Source organism: Anthonomus grandis, chromosome 2, assembly GCF_022605725.1.
Source record: "Anthonomus grandis grandis chromosome 2, icAntGran1.3, whole genome shotgun sequence".
Lineage (NCBI taxonomy): Eukaryota > Metazoa > Arthropoda > Insecta > Coleoptera > Curculionidae > Anthonomus > Anthonomus grandis.
This window is the reverse complement of record NC_065547.1, coordinates 21,294,089-21,314,665: the sequence shown is the minus strand read 5'-3', so window position 1 is coordinate 21,314,665 and position 20,577 is coordinate 21,294,089. Positions and strand designations below refer to the sequence as shown.

Sequence of the window (20,577 nt, the reverse complement as noted above, 5' to 3'; positions counted from 1 at the left end):
ATGCGGTGTCTCGAATGGGTATATACCATTCGAATTTCAAAGTTCGTGTGCGATTCTGCCACTTGTCTTGTTTTGATTTTAAACTAGCTTTGTTTTTTTTTTAGTTTGTGAGTTGGTTAAGTATTTTCGTAGTGTTTTCTTGTTGTTTATTGAAAAAAAAACAATAATCAAATGGCAAGATTAAACATTCTTGTGCAAAGAAACGTCGTCGATGCACTGGAAGAGACTGAAACTCTATCAGATAGAAGAAATAGGATGTACTCTTTATTTCTTGACCCATTTGAAATGTATTCAGATGCTCAATTTAATAAATTATATAGATTAAGCAAACCTATTACGATAGAATTGATGTGCTCTTTATGTGCTCCAGGGACTGTGTAATCTGTCCGCTACTTTTATCCACAAGGCTTGTGCAGGTTTAGCCGGAAAATTTTGAGTGAATTTGCCCGACTTTAATTCCGGGTGCTCTTCCATAAATGAAATTGGTTCTTTCTTTTGCTCACTCGACACAAAACCGCAATATTTTTTATTATTTGAATTCATTAAAAAAAAAGTAAATTCGCAAAAACCCAAGAAACGCCATGAAAAAACCTCAAAATTCCCTGATGTTTTTAAACTTAAATTTTAGGTTAGGTTACAAAATCTTTATCGTCTTCATCCCGGTTGACACGGCCTCCAATAGCACTCGACTTTGCTACGTTGCCACTACATTTCATGTTCGCATGCGAATGAAATTTCGAATGCTGTTCAAAAATGCACTTTTTAATTCGTGTGCGAATTTTGCCGCTCGACTTTATTCGCATTCGAAGATTCTCGCATGGTTTCAAAAATACGGCCCCAGGATGTTACTTGTCATAGGCAACAGACGCGTGCCAGTTGCGCCGCTGCGTTGTACAGTGCCGCCTCTAGATTACTTTATTAGATAAATGTTTATTATTTTGGTTTAAATGTTTTAATTTTATTTTTGAGAATACACTTTTTTGACACATACAAACGGGAACGAAATAAGCTGACATCAAAATAGCATTTTTTGCCACACTTTTAATTTGACTTGGCAATTGGTTTTCGTAACCTACAACGTTTGCGTAGTACTTCTTTACACTTTTGGTATAAACATGATTTTAACTCGATATAAAAAAGGTTACATGATATTAACTTTGGTACATTGTGCAATTAGAAATTATATTTTAACTTCTTTTGTCACCATATTTGACAAAGCAGGATGCCCTGTGGTTCTCGAATTGCGTGAAAAGATTCTCTGTCATTTAATGCTAAAACTAAATGATTGACCCAATCCTTGCAGCTAATCCTGGTCTTCCAGATATTCTTCTTTATCATCTGATTCTTCATTTAAATTTATGATGAACCGGTCTCGCCCATTTAATATGATGTGGTGTAAGTTTTTATATTCTTCTTCGAACCTAATTATTTTTCGTTCTGCTTTTGTCCACAGATTTGTTCCTATGCGATTAACATCTTTCTTAATAACCTCTAGGACCATGCTATCAAATTTTGGATACTTATTGTTTCTTCTAATGCTCCTTTTGAGTTGTCCCCAAATCGACTTAATGGGATTAAACACACAATAGTAGGGAGGTAATCTTAAAATGGTATGACCATGCTGTTCAGCAATTTGGTCGATCCTATATTGCTTTTCCCATAACTTGCTATGAAGAACTTCAAGTAGTTCTTTTTTGGGGTTCGATTCATGAAAATACAAATCCTTACCAAAAAGTCTTGGATATACTGCTTCTAATTAGGGATTTTTTCCACTAGTCTCGAATGATAAGAAGCATTGTCCATGACAATCACACTATTTTTTTTAACTTAAGAATAATGCTTTCTTCAAATCATGACTCAAATATGTCTGACTATATATTTTTATGGTAATCAACATTGCATTCCTCAATTTTTTTTCCACACAACTTAAGGCCCCCTTCTGCCCAACCATCCTTGGAACTACAATGAAGAATTATTAGTCTATATCCTCGAATTGGAGGTGCATCTTTTAGTTTACCTAGATTAGAACCATCAGTTCATCCTTTTTTTGCAGTATCATGGGTGTCATACCATATGTCGTCCAAATAATAAATTGGTTTAGACTCCTCCCTAGGTTTTTTTAATTTTTTCTAAATCTTGAATGCGCCATTTGACAATCCTACTGCTTTCCATTATGGCTGCCCTTTTATTAATTACTTTAAACTTGAATCCCAGTTTTTTCAAATGCCTCCTTAAGGTTGTATCTGAGTAGTGCTGCTCCTTTTCTCACAGGGTTTTCCTAATTATCTCTTGGCACCTCAACTGCGTCTATACTTATCATAGACAATACTCCTAAGCAATTTAGCAGTAGCTGGGCTAAGTTCCATTAGTTTTTCTGCATCTAGCTTCTTCTTCTAGCTTTTCCTGCATTTTAGCTATTGTCGAATAAAAACTTTTAAACTCAGGGTCGTTTAATAAATTTTGGTATACATTTAGGCAAATTTGTTTTGCATCCTGACTAAGACTTGTACGCCTAGCAATTTGTTCTCCTGCATTTTTCACTCCATTCGCTTCTTCAAAACTGAAAAATGAACATTCGAAATCTAAGTCACTGTCCAGATCGCTAACTTTTTTCCCAGGGCCGAAACATTTTGAAGTTTTTAAAAATCAACACACAACGTCCACAATTACAAATAATCGAAACACACTGTCACAAAAAAAACTAACAGCTAAAACAATCAGTTTGCTCTTATTACTGACTACTGACCTACTAAATTTAACTTACCGCACCGAACACATTCAGGGTCCAAGACACTTCGTCGCACCACCCCTCCCCAACGAATACATAAATGCATCAGAAAAAAACAAAAATGGAAATAATCCGGCAATCCGGGCAACAGTGGTAATATATAATATTTTTCAATTGTATATTTGTTTTTGAATTCTTTTTTTTTTTCGGAGTCAGACTTGATCTTTGTTTTAATTGTTTTTGGCTCCCTTTTGTAAATCAATGACAAAATTAATATTATATATATTTATGTATCGGATTTTTTTATATGATTTACAAAATAAGCACATTATTATTATTATTATTATTATTATTATTATTATTATTATTATTATTATTGTTATTATTATTATTATTATTATTATTATTATTATTATTATTATTATTATTATTATTATTATTATTATTATTATTATATTATTATATAATGAAGAAATTGACAATTTATTTTTTAAATATCAAAACAAATTTATCTAAAACTATTGCCAACCAGCTAAGCAGTGACACTAATGCCATGAACTTCAAAATGTTCATGGCATTAGTGTCACATAATAAGGAATGGCTTACATAAAAATAATCTTTACGCTAAACCTCTCGTTAGAGTTCCTTTACTATCCCGTGAAAATCGCGAAAGGAGATTAAATTGGGCAGAAAAATATCAAAATGAGCAAGAGCGTGAATGGAACATGCACATTCATTCTTTTTACCGATAAATCAAGGTTTAATTAACGTCCCAATTCTAGAATGCGTAAGGTGTAGGAAACACCTTCAAAGTGGAAACGCTTCTTGCTTGCAAATCGTTCAAGATGTCCAAAGGCGGAACTTTGATAGTTTAAGTTGAAGTTTCGTTAGTTTTCGGAGTAATCTGGTTTTTATTAAAGACTTCTCTAACAGCAAACAAATATCGGGATAAAATTGTAGAGCCCATTATTCATCCACACGCTACAGATTTGGTGAATATTTTTTATACTTACGTACGACCATCCACATTTTATTTGCATATTGCAAGAATCGACAGAAACTTTTTGAAGCAGCACAATATTATTTGGGATATGTTGAAAAAGTAAATGTTTATAATTAATAGGTTAAGTGCTACAGGTTTTTGGCCTAAACTTTGGCTGAGTCCAATATATTTTGAGATAACATTTTTATGCTCCTAACATCATTAACTCCTAACATTATTAACTCCTTTTCTAAATAAAGTAAGGTGGTTATTCTTGTTTTTTTTTCTTAAAAATGATGGAAGACACCAGTGTCAGACCTGGCCCGATACAATGTTACAAGCCACCACCGGCACCTGATATTATATGATAGACGACGCGACGCCACCAGCAACATTTTGATTTTACATTCCGTAACTTTTTTAAACTTGGCATAATTAATTTTTTTTCAAATATATATATGTAAATATGTAATTTGGCTTAAAGAAGGTAAAGTTAAAAATCTCGCTACGAATAAGCAACAATTCTGAGAAGATTTGGGTACCTTGGCATTGAGTATGGAGGAACTGTTTTTATTTTTCGTTTTTTTCCTAATGAAACAAATTTAGAAATTTTGTTAAATTTGAAATATTTATAGAGTTCCTTTTAATAAAATAATTTAGTGCGCTAGTGAATAAAGTATAGAAATACTTATTGTATTCCTAAAGATATTAAAGATATATTAATTTTAAGCGTGTGATATTTCTAACAAAAATAGGCCTTTATAAAAATGTGTTATAAAATATTAAAATTTTGCAAATATTTTTACGTTAAGTACGGTCCTAAATCCTCTAATTTATAGAGCAAAAAAAGTTAATAGTTGTTTAACAGGTTAAGCGAGATAGAGACTTATAACATAATTAATGCAGTTTTACGTGCGGTTTTCACATTCGGTTTTCTCTATCTTTGCAATCTAATTTCAAAATATATTGGACTCAGCCAAAGTTTAGGCCAAAAAACCTGTAGCACTTAACCTATTAATTATAAACATTTACTTTTTCAACATATCCTAAATGATATTGTGCTGCTTCAAAAAGTTTCTGTCGGTTCTTGCAATATGCAAATAAAATGTGGATGGTCGTACGTAAGTATAAAAAATATTCACCAAATCTGTAGCGTGTGGATGGATAATGGTGGCTCCAGAATTTTATCCCGATATTTGTTTGCTGTTAGAGAGTCTTTAATAGAAACCAGATTACTCCGAAAACTAACGAAACTTCAACTCAAACTATCAAAGTTCCGCCTTTGGATATCTTTGCAACGATTTGCAAGCAAGAAGCGTTTCCACTTTAAAGGTGTTTCCTACACCCTACGAATTCTAGAATTGGGACGTTGATTTATTGGTAAAAAAAATGAATGTGCATGTTCCATTCACGCTCTTGCTCATTTTGATATTTTTCTGCCCAATTTAATCTCCTTTTGCGATTTCCACCGGATAGTAAAGGAACTCTAATGAGAGGTTTAGCGTAAATATTATTTTCATGTAAGCCATTCCTTATTATTTGAGCAGTGATACTAATGTCATGAACATTTTGAAGTTCATGGCATTAGTGTCACTGCTTAGCTGGTTGGTAATAGTTTTAGATAAATTTGTTTTGATATTTAAAAAATAAATTGTCAATTTCTTCATTATATAATAATATAATATATATAATAATAACAATAATAATGTGCTTATTTTATAAATCATATAAAACAATCCGATACATAAATATATATAATATTAATTTTGTCATTGATTTACAAAAGGGAGGCAAAAACAATTAAAACAAAGATCAAGTCTGACTCCGAAAAAAGAAAGAATTCAAAAACAAATATACAATTGAAAAATATTATATACTACTGTTGCCCGCACTAAAAAACTAAACTAAGCAAAACGTACAAAAAGAAATACATATGTACATACATACATATTATAAACCTTGATCGAAGCATCACATAAGACGTAACCAAACACCATGCTACTAAAGCAGTAATTTTACCTTTTTTTTTTAAAGAGGCCTCCGATAAAGCTTATGGATCTATAGGAATGTCAATATAAAGCTGATAAAAGTTATAAGAGAAATATCGCTGAAAAAAACTGGTCCTGTGAGGTGATGAAGTAATTAACCCTTTAAATCTTAAATTTAAGTTATGAACGTCTGTTTGGTATTTAATCTTCCCTAGGAAGTAAGGAGGACACTTATTAAGTATAATTTTTGGAAATAAAACCAAAGAATGTAATTTGCGTCTCTTCGCCATATTTAACTAGCTACAGTATTTTAGTTTATGAGAGACCGGCTCATACTTTCTAATTCGATAGATGTACCTTAAACAAGATTTTTGTACCCGTTGAATCTTTTGTACTTCAGTAAAATCTAGACAAGGTGACTAAACCACATCACAAAAGTTAAAATGGCTCAAAACTAAAGTGTCAGTCAGCTTAATTTTTAGAGATTACGATAGTGAATACTTGTTAGGATAAAGTAACTTTAGTGCGATATATGCCTTTTGTAGACAGGTTTTAATATGGAATTTAAAGCGCAACTCGACATCCAGATACTAAACTTTTTGAAACTTTCTCACAAGATAAAGAATCATCACCTATACTTATGGTTATAAAAGATTCAACACTTTCCTTGTTTCTACCAAAAATCATAAGTTTTAACTTAGATGGGCTAATAAGAAGATTATGATGATTTGAAAATGATAACAAAGTATTTAGATCCTCGTTTATGACTTTCTTTGCATTAATATATTCAGATGGAAGAAAAGAAAAATAAAGTTGTGTATCATCGGCATATTGGTGTACCTTGCAGAATTTTAGGCAATTAGTGAGGTTATTAGTATAAATATTAAAGATTAAAGGGCCCAGAATTGAGCCTTGTAGAACACCACAACAGACCGTGCCATATTATGATCTTCCACATAATGTTTTCAACAATCTAAAATGTGTTTAAAAGATAATCCATTAAATGTACAATTGCGTGCTTTGAAACCCAATAAAATTTAAGATTGAAGAAAATAGTTCATGGTTTATAGTATCAAATGCCTTAGAGAAGTGTCGAGAATCTCTTCCACAAAAATTTAAATTATAAATTGTAAATTTAAGACATCTCTTTTTCTCATTTGCTAAATGCTTTATTCTTTAGTTTAATTATTGCTTGTATATTATCTGTCAGCCAGAGTGGTTTAGGTTTTTTGAAAGTTACCTTAAGCAGCACATAAAAAATATTAAGTATAGTTTTATTAAGATATTGAATTCTTAAATTTATATCATTCAAGTAAATAATATTATCGAATTGTGAAATATCCAAAAAGTATTTCAGTAAGTCTTCATTAATACGTTTAAAATTCCTTTTAAAGTTCACAGTTTTACTGTCAGATCTGTTACTATCTAAAAATAGAGTGCAATAAACCAAAAAATGATCTGAAATGGCGACATCAACGGTGACAAAACTTTCAGGTTGAAGACCTTCTGAAATCAATATTACATCTAATAAGATAATAGGATGTGGCAGTTACTCGAGTAGGATTACCAATTAGTTGACTCAAACTAAAAGAAGACACGCTATCAGAAAATGCTGAAATGTGCACTATCTAAGTCTAATAAATTTATGTTTAAATCACCCCCACATATAATTTCATTGACATTTAATATAAATTCTGACAACTTATCCTCGAAAACATCTATAAATTAGGAAAAACTCTTATGTGGTGGCCTGTATCAGGAACCTAAGGCGTAATTTCTCTTATTAATGTCTACTTCAATCCAAATCTGTTCTAAGCTCTCGTGGAATCATGTAGATAGATGGTTAAACGAAAATGAATCCTTAATTTAAAAACAAATACCTCCACCTTTTGACTGACTATCATTTTTTACAAGATTATATCCGTTTATACAAACCATACTAGAAGGTATATTTTTATTTAACCAGGCCTCCGAAATACTCAAAAAATCATACTCTTTACTATTCAATAAATCTGCATGGTAATTGGATTGTGATCGCACATGCGATACAGGACACCTTGTCTCCAAATATAAAAAAAATTTAAAATATATTTTAAATTTTATTTTCAGTTTACATATATATTTAAATATTTTTTTTCCTTTAAGGAAACGATAGTTCTACTAATGGTTACACTGTAGAATCATTAACAGAAGGTAATAGAGAAATAAATGTTAGAAACTGTTTGATATAACAAACATTTTTTAGCTGTTGTACGAAATACTGCACAACACCATTTAAATGATGTAATCAATGAAGGTAAAATTAAGACCAAAAACTATAAATGTAAAGTTGTAAATATGAACTTTTTTTTTAAATTTTAAGCAACGACAACAAATGTAGCTAATACTATGGCAACTTATAGAGGAGAAGAGACAGCTAAAGGTAAAAAACAATAGATCCATGCCATAAAATAGGCTGTATTAAATATGTCTTATTATTGATTTCATTAGAAATTACTAATATTTATGCAGATCCAAAAACCATAATCGCAAGTAGGCTTAAAATAAATCATACTATTTCTGTAATGTTTTTATCTTGTTTAATATATAACAAAAATTATTTAGAATTATTTAGAATTATTAAGCCAAATATTAAGCGACCGTAAAAAAATGTATTGAACCGGGTGAAAACGGGTGGGTAATATAATAAGTTATCTTAATATTTTCAATTAAGTTTTTTTATAATAGTGTTTAGGTGAAGTTACTTGGACAAGTATAAAAACTAAAAACGTTTAGCACGCAACGTTTTCTTTATAAGGCATTGGCGTGCATATAATTTTTGTTTCTCTGGCTTAATATATATAGTAAATTTAATATGTTATTTTACAACCAACAAAAACATTTATCGAGTCACGTAAAACTCATGATTAGATTTAATGACACATATTTTTTACACAGTTTTTTTTTAATTATTACAAAAATTGTCAAATAAATAAAATTAAATTGAGTAAAACATGCAAATAAATTCGAAAAAATAGTGGGTGGTTTGTTGTAACACAGGTATAAAATAATGTCGTGGCCGTGCTGCAATAGAATATTGTTATACTTGCCTCCGCTGATAATTGTTTCGATAAGCCCAAAAATTTCCGCTGAATAATGATATTTTAAGTGGAATTTTTTAGTCTTCCAAAATCAAATATAAGTGAAGTTAACTACATATGCATAATTTTGCACCCAAATTTTTTTACGTCCAAAAATGCTTACCTATTTAGCATCACTATCCATCTCTGCAGAACTGGATTCGTTATTGGCATGAATTATAATTGGATTAATACGCGGTATCTATTAAACCTTAATTTAATTATTGTATTTAAGACTTATTGAACTTACATTAAAGTAAATATAACGAATAATATAAGGTTTGGTTAGAAATTTAAGTTCAGATATCTTAAATATCTGAATAAGTCTATTTTCTTCTTCTTTTCAATATTTGAGCGTATGAGATAGTATTTTCTAAATTGATATTTAATATAAGTGATATAATACCCAAAACAAGTGACTCGTTAATTTTAATGTCAAAAATTCCTTATAATTTAACCTTGAATTTTTATCTTAAAATACGGTACGGTATTTTTTTTATTAAGTAAATATTAATGATATATTTTAACGTATATTGTATTTAAAAATTATAATTCAGGTTTAAAATATATTCAGATCAAAAATGACACCTGTTAAAAAATTGATACTCTCTTAAAATTTGATCGGTAAAACGATCATAAACTAACACATTGTAATATCCAGTTTAAGGGATATTTTAGTAACCAGTTCTACGCATGGAAGGAATGAACAAAAAAACACTTTGAGGAACATTTTACTACATTGTATTACAGCATTCGTAAGTAACTGTCAAACATCGACCTTTTAATAGTAGCACTCTCTTAGTTCTACTCAAAACTAGTTCACACTAATACACTGGAACCTAATTATGGTACCAATCATACGATGTATACATTCAAAGATCAAACATGCACACTCAGACATAAACTATCTAAAATATATTTAATAATATTTCATAATAACTATTCCTAAAGTAAACCTTTAACAAAAGCTGTCCTATATATTAGGAAATAATTAAATACAATTTGTTTAAACTAATGTTAAAATATGTCCTAGATCTATGTTACATTTATTACTACACCTATTACACCTCCCGGGTAAAAAAAAGAAAAACGTTTTTGTTTACCGAAAAGATTTTTCTAACCATATGACAGTTTTTTAACACTAAAAGTTTATACCACTTTTAATTGTAATAAAGCTTTACGTTATTTTTATGCACTTTTTTAAGTTTATTTTTTACCTTTAGCACAAGGTTTGTGTCTTCCACTTGCACTATCTCAAAAGGACCTTGAAATCGTTCATAAAGTTTATCCACCGCACTATTATTTTTTATAAGCACTTTATCAACCTTATAACTAACACTCTTAGAATTTTTATCATACCATTCCTTTTGTTTGTTTTTTGAAGCTATTAAATTATTTTGAGTATCTAGCCATGCAGTTTGAAGACGAAATTTTAGTTGTTGTGGATAATCGTCAATCAAATCGTCATTGGTTCTCGATTTAAGTTTAAAATATTTGAAGGAAGTCTACTTGTTTTCCCAAAAACCAACTCATACGGTGTATAACGCCTTGAAGCATTAACCATATAATTGTATGAAAAATACCAAAACGGTACCCAATCAGTCCAATTAACACTTTCATTAGAGACACGCAGACGAAGAAAAGCAGTTAGAGTTTTATGCGAATTTTCCAGCGTGCCTAAGGTTTTATGATGATAGGCCGTGGAATTGAGATGTTTAATATTTAAAATTTTGCAAGATTTCTGAAAAACTTCCGCTAAAAATTCTAACCCTTGATCGGTAACAACTTCCTGAGGTATACCATATCTTAAAATGAAATTACTGACAAGTAATTGTGTAACCGTTTCCACTTCTTTGTTAGCCTAAGGATAACCTTCAACGAACTTGGTTAAGTAACATTGCAATGTAAGAATGTACCTATTACCCTGAATATCCGTAGGAAGAGGACCAACCAAATCCAAAAACACTTTTTCAAACGCGGAACTCGCTGTTGTGATAATCGTCATAGGCTCTTTGGCCATTTTTAAATATTTATGCCTCTGACAATCATTCTACATCCTTACGTTGACCTATCCAAAAATAATATTTCCTAATATTATTATACATTCGTTGAATACCTGCGTGACCTCCCGTTGGTAACGTGTGAAAATCCTTTAATATTAATTGGCGTACTTCTTTATTATCAATTTGCTCTGCACTTTAATTAATATTTATTTTAAGAGACATGTCTTTTAGTAACTTTTTATTGTTTAATAAGTATTTAATAAAATCAGCGCTTTCTACATTTTTTATTATGCATAATTCCGGAATAAAATTATCTGCACATATTTGGTCCAGTTCCCTCAACGACGTACCTAAGTGAGACATTTCTCGGGTTTCCTGGTTGCAGAAAATTATTTTTAGAGTCATATCATATATAAAGTTACTTTGATTGTAATTACTATTATCATTCAATTTAAGTTGATATTTTTGAAATTCTTTTTGGGTAATTAAACGCAACTCAATAGATTCTGTCGGACGTTTTAATATTTCTGCAATAACAGGGTGATCAAGCCTATCATCCACCGATGTATTAATGTCATCCGATTCAACCACCGCTTTATCTCTCACTTGTGCCCGTGTCATAACATTCATATAATCTATCACTCAATCTACCACTCATTCCCTTCAACTCATCAGAATCTAAAATAACCCGTGATAAAGCGTCTGCTGTTACATTTTCTGCGCCTTTTACGTAGTCTATTAAGAAGTCGTACTCTTCTAATATAAGTCGAAATTTCGTTATCCTACTAGATGGGTTTGTCATGTTAAATAAATAAATTAAGGGTCGATGATCCGTTAAAATTTTAAACTTTTTGCCAAACAAATACACTCTAAAATGCTTAACACCCCAGGCAATAGCCAAAAGTTCCTTTTCTATAGTACAGTAATTCCTTTCTGCTTTATTAAAAGATCTCGACGCAAATTCTACTGGACCATTATCTCCATTCGATAAAACTGCCCTTAATGCAAAGCCACTAGCATCAGTTCTTAGAATAAACTGATTATTCTCTGAAAAATTTGGATACTGCAGCACTGGCGGATTTTCAAATGCATGCCGTAATAATTTAAATGATTTATTGCAGTCCTTTGTCCATTCAAAAATATTTTTTTTTTACTAAGATTATTTAAAGGTTGAGCAATTTATGCAAAATTTTTAATAAATTTTCTGTAATAATTTGCGAATGCGACAAAACGTTTTACTTCGTCAGCATTTTTCGGAATCGGATACCTATTTAAAGCCTCAATTTTTTCTGGGTCAGGTGAAATACCTTCTGCAGCTATAATGTGGCCTAAATAAAGTCTCTGCTTCTTTAAAAATTCGCATTTACTTGGATTTAATTTTAAATTGACATTTTGCAACCTATGCAAAACCTTTATTAAACTTATATTGTGATTTTGTAAGGAATGTCCGAAAACTATCAAATCATCTAAATAAACAAAACAAGCATCGTAATTTAAACCTGCCATTGCTACAATCATTAACCTTGAAAAGCACTAGGACTGATTTTTAAACCCATAGGCAATCTTTTCATTTGGAATTGTCCTTTATCTGTTGTAAATGCTGTATATGGCCTACTTTCAGGATCAAGTTCTACTTGATAATATCCTTGGGCTAAATCTAAATGGCTAAAATAAATAGCGCCTGATAAAGAGTCCAGAATTTCTGTAATATTAGGCAAAGGAAACTTTTCATCATCCATAATTTGCCTATTCAACAACCTGAAATCTAATACAACTCTTAATTTTTTGACACCGTTGTTGTCTGCTTTTTTGGGTACTATTAATATTGCTGAAGACCATTCTGAGCGAGTTTCTTCTATAACGTTATTTTGCAACATTTGCTCAATTTGTTCGTTCATAACTTTCTTTTGCGCATACGGTATTCTATATGGTTTCACATACACTGGACTTGCCCCATCTTTTACTCGAATTTTTTGGCTAAACGTATTTGTCACACTCAGTTGTTCCATCCAAATGAAAAACATCAGCATATTTTGCACAAATTTTTTCAATTGATAACTTTTCCTCCTTATTAAGTTCTTTAGTATTTATCAAATTCAATACTTTATCTACTCGACTCACACTTATACTATTTTTCTGAAACGTTTTTGGTCGAACATTTTTTAACCTAACCTCTCTCTCATTTATATTTAAAATTGTTGTGGGAACTTTTTTATCTTTTGGTGCAGCAATACCACTGGCCACCATTACACCCTCACACACTTCATTCCGTATCACACATTCCTCATTCATACTAACAGAACAATACCTTATTACTTCACATCGAGGTGGAATCATAATATAGTCATCTGTTTGTGATTCTAAGGGCACGGTAACTCTAATATTCGATTCTGAATTAAAACTAATTTCAAATTTCTCATAATTAATTATGCTTCCTGTTGACGATAGAAAATCTGAACCTAATATATCCTGAAATCATGCGAAAAATGTTCATTACCAATGCAAAATAAAATATTTGCCGAACCTTCTGATATTGTCGACCCGACAATGCCTTGTATTTTTGTTTAGTTATAAGTATCAACCCTACTCTAATTTCTAATATATTCAGCAAAAATGCAACTAATGCTGGCTCCTGTACCAATCAAAATTTAAACATTCGTCCTTTACATCTTGCACATACATAATTTATCCTATTCATACCGAAATTCACATCACATTTACTCTTAGACTCGAAAAAACCGATCTCCACTACTTTTCTCAATTTGTGCTTCCTCAGCAAAGTAGCCTCTATGCATGGTCGTACCTCGACCCCGATTTACTACCCCTGAGCCCCGAGTCATCGACCGTCCTCGTGACTGTCGACTTGAAACATCGTACGTGGTATATAGAATTTTGAGGTGATCTCCCTATCTCAGCTTCTTTTGCGCCCATTATTGCGTCTTTTAAATTTTCATAATTTCTGGCCTTTATAATACCATTGGCAAATGAATTAATGGGCAATTTTTCATTTATTGGTTGCAAAATTTGAACTACCTGATCATCATTATCCGCTTGCGCCAACGTCAAATCAACTAACAATTGTTCTACTACTTTAGCAAATTCTTAAATACTCCTATGTTCTTGTCGAACATTGTGTAGTTGACGTGAAATTGCCGCTGGTGCCTTTCTAGTCAACAAATTGTTTTTCATATCGCAGTATAATACTAGTAGCATTATACTGCGTTTTAAGTCGTAATTTAGCACTTGTAGACACCCTTGCTTTCAAAACATACTTAATTAAATGTGATTTCTCACTGGCATCTAGAAAATCGTTATATAAGTCAATAGCTTCAACCAACTTTTTTGTCACGTCTTCAGTACCATCCATACTTGGTAAGAGAGACGCGGCTGTCCTTAAATTAAATTTCCCTGACATGTTTTCCTCGACAATATTACCTACCGGATAAGAAGTTCCTAATGACATATCATAAGTATTACTACCCGAACTAGTAGTACTACCTGGCCCGAACTAGTAGAACTACCTTTACCCAACTTATTAATAATAACCTGCTATTTTTCAAAATATTTCTGATAAAACCTATACTATCCTCTATTGAGTCATTCGTTTCAGCCGTTCCAAAATATTTTTCTCCTAAATCATTAAATTTAAGTTCTAATTTTGCTAAATCTGAAAATAACTTATTGATTCTCTCTAGCTTTCCTCGTCTATCTTTCGGCTCCTTTTTAATATTATCATAAAATTTACTTAAAAGTATATCCTTTAAATCTAAAAATTCCTTAACAATAGTCATTGATCTAATTTCCTACACAAACATAAGATAAAATATAACAACGCAATTTAAACGACTTAATACTATACTTTTATTCTGCCCAATTCCTTCACTCCGTAGCCTACAGAAGTTCTTGGCTGGCTCTGATTTCTCTCCTTATCTTTTTTTCCAACATCTTCTTATCTCGTCGCACCAAAACCCATACCACAATGACCAAAATGAGGCAGAAGGCTGCTATGCCCAACCCTTTATTCACAGAAATTCGCGACTTTCCTACAGGAACATCGACCATTATCACTTCTTCCTTAGATTGATTAGTGCCCATTTTTTAAAAATATGTAATTTTTTGTTGCTCTAATTTAAAAACTTATTCATCCTTCCAATACGACTGGCAGGGTCGCCATGTAATATCCAGTTTAAGGGATATTTTAGTAACCAGTTCTACGCATGGAAGGAATGAATAAAAAAACATTTTACTACATTCTATTACAGCGTTCGTAAGTAACTATCCAACATCGAACTTTTAATAGTAGCACTCTCTTAGTTCTACTCAAAACTAGTTCACACTAATACACTGGAATCTAATTACCTCAATCATACGATGTATACATTCAAAGATCAAACATGCACACTCAGACATAAACTATCTAAAATAAATTAAATAATATTTCATAATAAATATTCCTAAAGTAAACCTATAACAAAATCTGTCTATTAAAAATATATATTAGGAAATAATTAAATACAATTTGTTTAGACTAATGTTAAAATATGTCCTAGATTTATGTTACATTTATTACTACACCTATTACAACATTATAAAATGCCTAAAAATATTTACCACAACGATTCGATTGCAACAGGCCGCAAAAATGGCATTTTTATTGTTCAAAACTACAGTATAATATAAACGCGAAACCGATATTAGGGTGAGCCAAGTCTGCGCCATGCTAATTTGAACACACTGACAAAATTCAAAATTGTTTTAATTATTACCATATACAGACCTATATATTATGGCACGCATCTTAAGAAATGGTTGATTCTTCGAAACATTATTTTCACGTACAAAAGGGGTGGTCCAATAGCGTCCCACCAAGAACTATAAATATAAATATTTTTTATACAAATTTTCAAATGGCACATTTTTAGGCTCAAAAATGCGAAACTTTGCCCTAAATTTAAGCATCTTCGTATCTCTTATATTTACCAAGATCGCAATAGTGAGCTAGGAATTTGTAACACGACCTATAATATATAATATCTAGTAAAAAATGACGTTTGTAAATGATAGAACGCAATACAAGTTAATATTTTACTAATATTCGTTTATTTGAAGAAAAATGTAAAATAATAATGATAAAACGTATAAAATAATTGCATTTCCTATTTATGACCGCGCAGCTCTTGCTAATATTCCCGGCCTGTTCACAATCCAATCCCAGCAGCATCGAGAGAATCTCGTATCTTTTCCTGTTTCACGTTATCCGCGCCGAACTTGCCTATCTTCATCTAATAAATATTGATTGTTGAACGGCCGGGGTGCCTTGGAAAGACTCGAATAGACCGTAAATATATATGGGAATCGATCACTAAATATCGTAATATATTTTGCAGTTTATTTTAATGCGTATATGTAGTATGTTGATTGTATTTTGTACATACTCAATTTTGGAGCTTGACCAAGTAACTTCACCTAAACTACAATAACAAAATTAACTTCAACTGCAAAGTTTAATTTCAAATACAATGTGGTTTAAAAATTCACCTATTATACAAGATTGCTCAGAGAGTTTTGCCCTCTTATTTTATTTATAACATTTAAGCCTGTTCATATTAAATTGCCTACTTTTTTGCAATGGATTAAGCAATCCGAAATTTGTTGTCGAAATTGACAGATGCAATAATGAATCGATTTGATGCCCAGCAACGTGCGTTTTATGTTCATAGCTTTTATAAATTAAATCATTCCTACATAGCAGTTCGACGTCGGTTGGGTGCTCGATATGCTCTTCCCAACGTCAGTGAAGCCCCTAGTACCAATCTCATCAAATCTTGGATAAATACATTTGAAGAAAGGGATTGAAACTATTCATCCTTCTGGAATCCTAGGTGCGCACTAATCAAAATATTAACCGTGTTCGCGATGCAATATCCAAAAAGATCGGTGCAAAAATATGCTGCGATTCTCCAGTTACATAAATCTAGTTTTTCTTGCATCTTAATCAAAGATCTTAATCCCTTTTTTAATATGATTTTGTCGTCAACGGAAATGTCCTTAAATTTTCTTAAAAGTTATATCTTGTTTTTTGAAACTAGTATCTAGTATTTTATTTAGCTTTCTTGAATGGTTAGATGCAATATCCATAACAATTACTGAATTTATAGAAATATTTGGTAAGAGCTGATTAGAGAACCATTTTTCAAATAATGCCGCAGTCATATCTTCAAGGGAATCAAGAGATTGAAAAATATTTTCAGCAGACAAAAGTAACGCATTTTTAACAAATCCTCCTGTACTTCCAGCATGAAGTATAATGACTAGTTTGCCTATGAACATGGCGTATTCGAAACACAATACATGGAATTATCAACCCAAGGGTATTTAATTACGTCATGCATAAAACCATGTTTCATCTAAATATATTATATTATTATTGAGGACCGATGCCGACGAAGACCTGCATCGGGCGGTCTCTTTGCAAGTACGCCACGGCATAGTATCCACCGCGATCTTAAGATAATTCTGGGAAAAGGAAAAGACTAGGTTTAAAACTGGCGAATTCAAACCTCGAGCAATTCAACTTGTTAACCTGAAGACCACACTATTTAGAAAGAAAGTCAAAACCATAGAATAATATTATAAGGGTTAGCGGCCAAGGGTTAATGGCCAAAACGCAAATTCTGGGTACCTGTTCGATGTATAATCTCATGTAGGCCCAGTTTTACAAGCATTGACAAGACAACGTTGCCTTGCTTAGCTTTAAATTGCAGCGAGTCCGGAAATAAGTCTAATTCCAAAAGGCAAAGTATTCAAATTACAGGACAAACAATGGCAACAACAGCCCAATATCGAAAATGTCAATACGTAACAATTTGATTCTTGAGCATGGCTTACGTGACCAATGACAAAGACTGACAGATAGAAAAATCACGTTAGTCAGAGAGACAGAGAAAGAAAAACAACCTGATTCCAGTAAATTGCTTAAAATTCCCAGCGAAGAACCACTAACGCCATCTAGGAGTTCTTATTTTTTTACAATGCCATTAATCCACTTTTCACTATGTCGCGATCAGTACATTTTCATACAATATTAAATTATTACATTATAAAAGCAACAAAACAAATAAAAACGCTACAATTAAAAACTAACAATAACAATGGAAACACAAAACGAATAATGGAAACAAAAATATCGAAAAATCAAACCAAAGCAAAGCCACAAACATAATATTAGTAAAGTATATAGATTTCAACTGTTATGATTTGTTAGACTGTGATATTAGTTCTCTAATATCCGTAATCCACCTGTGAGCGGTAAGGAGCATTAGGTGGCTTGAGGTGCGGCACCTTTGTCTGCTCTGATTTCGATGCCGCGCACGCAGATGCATCCATGATATTTGCCTGAAAAACGAACTTTCAATCAGTTCTTTAAGAATTGCTCCGGTATATAAGCTTTTCATGATTAATTAATTTAAAATAGATAAATTAAGGCAGAAATCTTGTAAAATAATAAACCTAAATCAAAATTAAATTTGTATTAAAAACTAATTTTATTATTTTTGTAATTGTTATTGTAAAACTAATTTTTCTGAAAAAAAGGTAATTAAAGAAAAGAATATTACTTATAATAAAAAAAATGCTTTAAAAAAGTTACAAAACTCATAATTCTGGTAACAAATATACTAAAATTATACCTAACCTAAATTATCACGTTTTGATAAAAATATTTAAATTAAAAAATTATAGATATTCCAAAAACTCTCAGATTCTTAAAATTGTAACATTAGCAATCACTATTTTGGCAAATGTAATTAATATGGGAATAGTGCATGTTTCATGAGCTAACTGGTAAACTTCCTGGTTCCTATTGAACTGCCCTAGATTTGGTAGCCGAATATGAAGACAAGCAGACTAATTGATCTAACTATCATGTTGTCTTTTTTTCGTCACTATCAACATTTTTATTTAAAATTTTTTGATCTTTAAAAAATATTTCTTTTCTCTTTATTAATACCAAAAAACATTTTTTAAATAGGTGATCTCAGGAATATTCCTAAGATGGAATGAATAATAAATAATTAAACCACTTGAGCCACAACTTGTGATTAGTAGAATTTCTATATCTACATTTGTAACTAGATCCTATGAAATTTCTGGCCTTGCAATACAATATTGAGATTTCACTATAACAGGATTCTCATTATCATTTTGAGCAAAGTCAGGATTATAAATATAAGGTGTATTACAGAGGTTTTCTTTGTATCTCACAGTATTAGGTACGATTTTGTCATTAGAAACCGTAAGGCTAGATGTCCTTGTTAAAGTGTGGATGAAATAGAGCTAGTGCAGGCTTCTACAGTGCTTTCATTTCAAAACGATCCACCCTTAATAACTTTCTTAAAAAAAAAAAAAAAAAAAAAAAAAAAAAAAAAAAAACACGTCAAATTAGATATACCGGGGGACGTTTAATTATGCATTGACTGAAGTTCTGTCAATCACCTCCTCACCTCCAGCTAACCTCACTTTAATATGTCAAATGGGAACCCCCATCGTGTGATACATCATAGTAAGCAGCGTAAAATTCTCTATTCAACGGTACCAAAAAAAAATTAAATCAGTAAATGTGTAAGCAAATAGTTAGCGAAAATGTCTAGAAATAATAAATATTTTATTTACGCCAAACTTTGGTATTTTAAATGAATACTTTTAGTGTGGTACCTACATCATTTTAAAATTCTTAAATTTTTTATAATAGATCATCAAAAAAAAAATACAAGCAATTTAGAACTTAAAATGTGTGGTAACAAACAGTACATTTAGTTCAAGCAAATTATTTATTTTTTTATGTAAAGAATGTGTACCGTTATTTGCGAGAAAAAAGAATTTTCAAATTTTTTGCAAAAATCTTTGCAGTCTTATAACTTTGTATGTGTATTTATTTCACCTATATTTTTTGCGAAACCTACCTAATAGGTACAAAAAAAAACACTGCAATACCTTACATTTTTAAGGCGTTTAAAAAGCAGGCGATTTATTATTGTTAAAACTGTCAGTTTGACGCATGCAATTTTTCAATTTTAGTTAAAACAGTGAGTTAATAAAATGGTGTATACGCTAGCCGAAAGAATATAAATAATTTTCCTTTATGGAGCTCAAGATCGGTGTGCTCGCAGAACCGCGAGAGCATTTAATGAAAGGTATCGAGATAAAAACGTGAGCCATAAATACGTATTAGAATTGATACGAAAATTTGAAGAGACGGGATCGATTTGCAATAAGAAAAAATATGAAAATAGAGTTGTCGATGAAGCATGCCAAGTTGAAGTACTAGGACAATTTGCCGTGGATCCAACTTTGTCTATACCAAAGGCCGCAAAACTAACAAATATTTCCACTGGTTCCGTACATAAAGTTTAAAAAAAAAAATAAGTTCTTTCCTTATAAAATTCATATTCTTCATAAACTCGGAGAAGATGATTTTGATAGGAGAATTCAATTTTGTGAAGTGATGTGCCAGCGAATTGACGACGATCCCCATTTATTGAAGAACATTTGCTTCAGTGACGAATCGACTTTTTTTTTAAATGGCCTGGTGAACAGACATAACTGTAGGTACTGGGATAATGAAAATCCGCATGTTTTTCGGGAAGGCCATACCAAAATATCCCCAAAAAATTAATGTTTGGGCAGGAATTTATGGGAATGAAATAATCGGGCCATTTTTTTTGGAAGAAAATTTGACTGGCGAAATTTATTTAAACCT

The 20,577-nt window shown here is 31.4% G+C and overlaps 1 protein-coding gene across 1 annotated transcript in view; it reads left to right on the top strand.

Annotated features, from left to right (window-relative positions):
* The window catches only part of LOC126750124 (uncharacterized), a 72,074-nt gene that overhangs the window by 42,445 nt on the left and 9,052 nt on the right, over nt 1-20,577 (top strand). Inside the window, exons 17-19 of the mRNA XM_050459631.1 lie at nt 7,844-7,891; nt 7,944-7,994; nt 8,061-8,120. Coding sequence (XP_050315588.1) covers nt 7,844-7,891; nt 7,944-7,994; nt 8,061-8,120 — 159 coding nt within the window. The remainder of the gene's footprint in view (nt 1-7,843; nt 7,892-7,943; nt 7,995-8,060; nt 8,121-20,577) is intronic.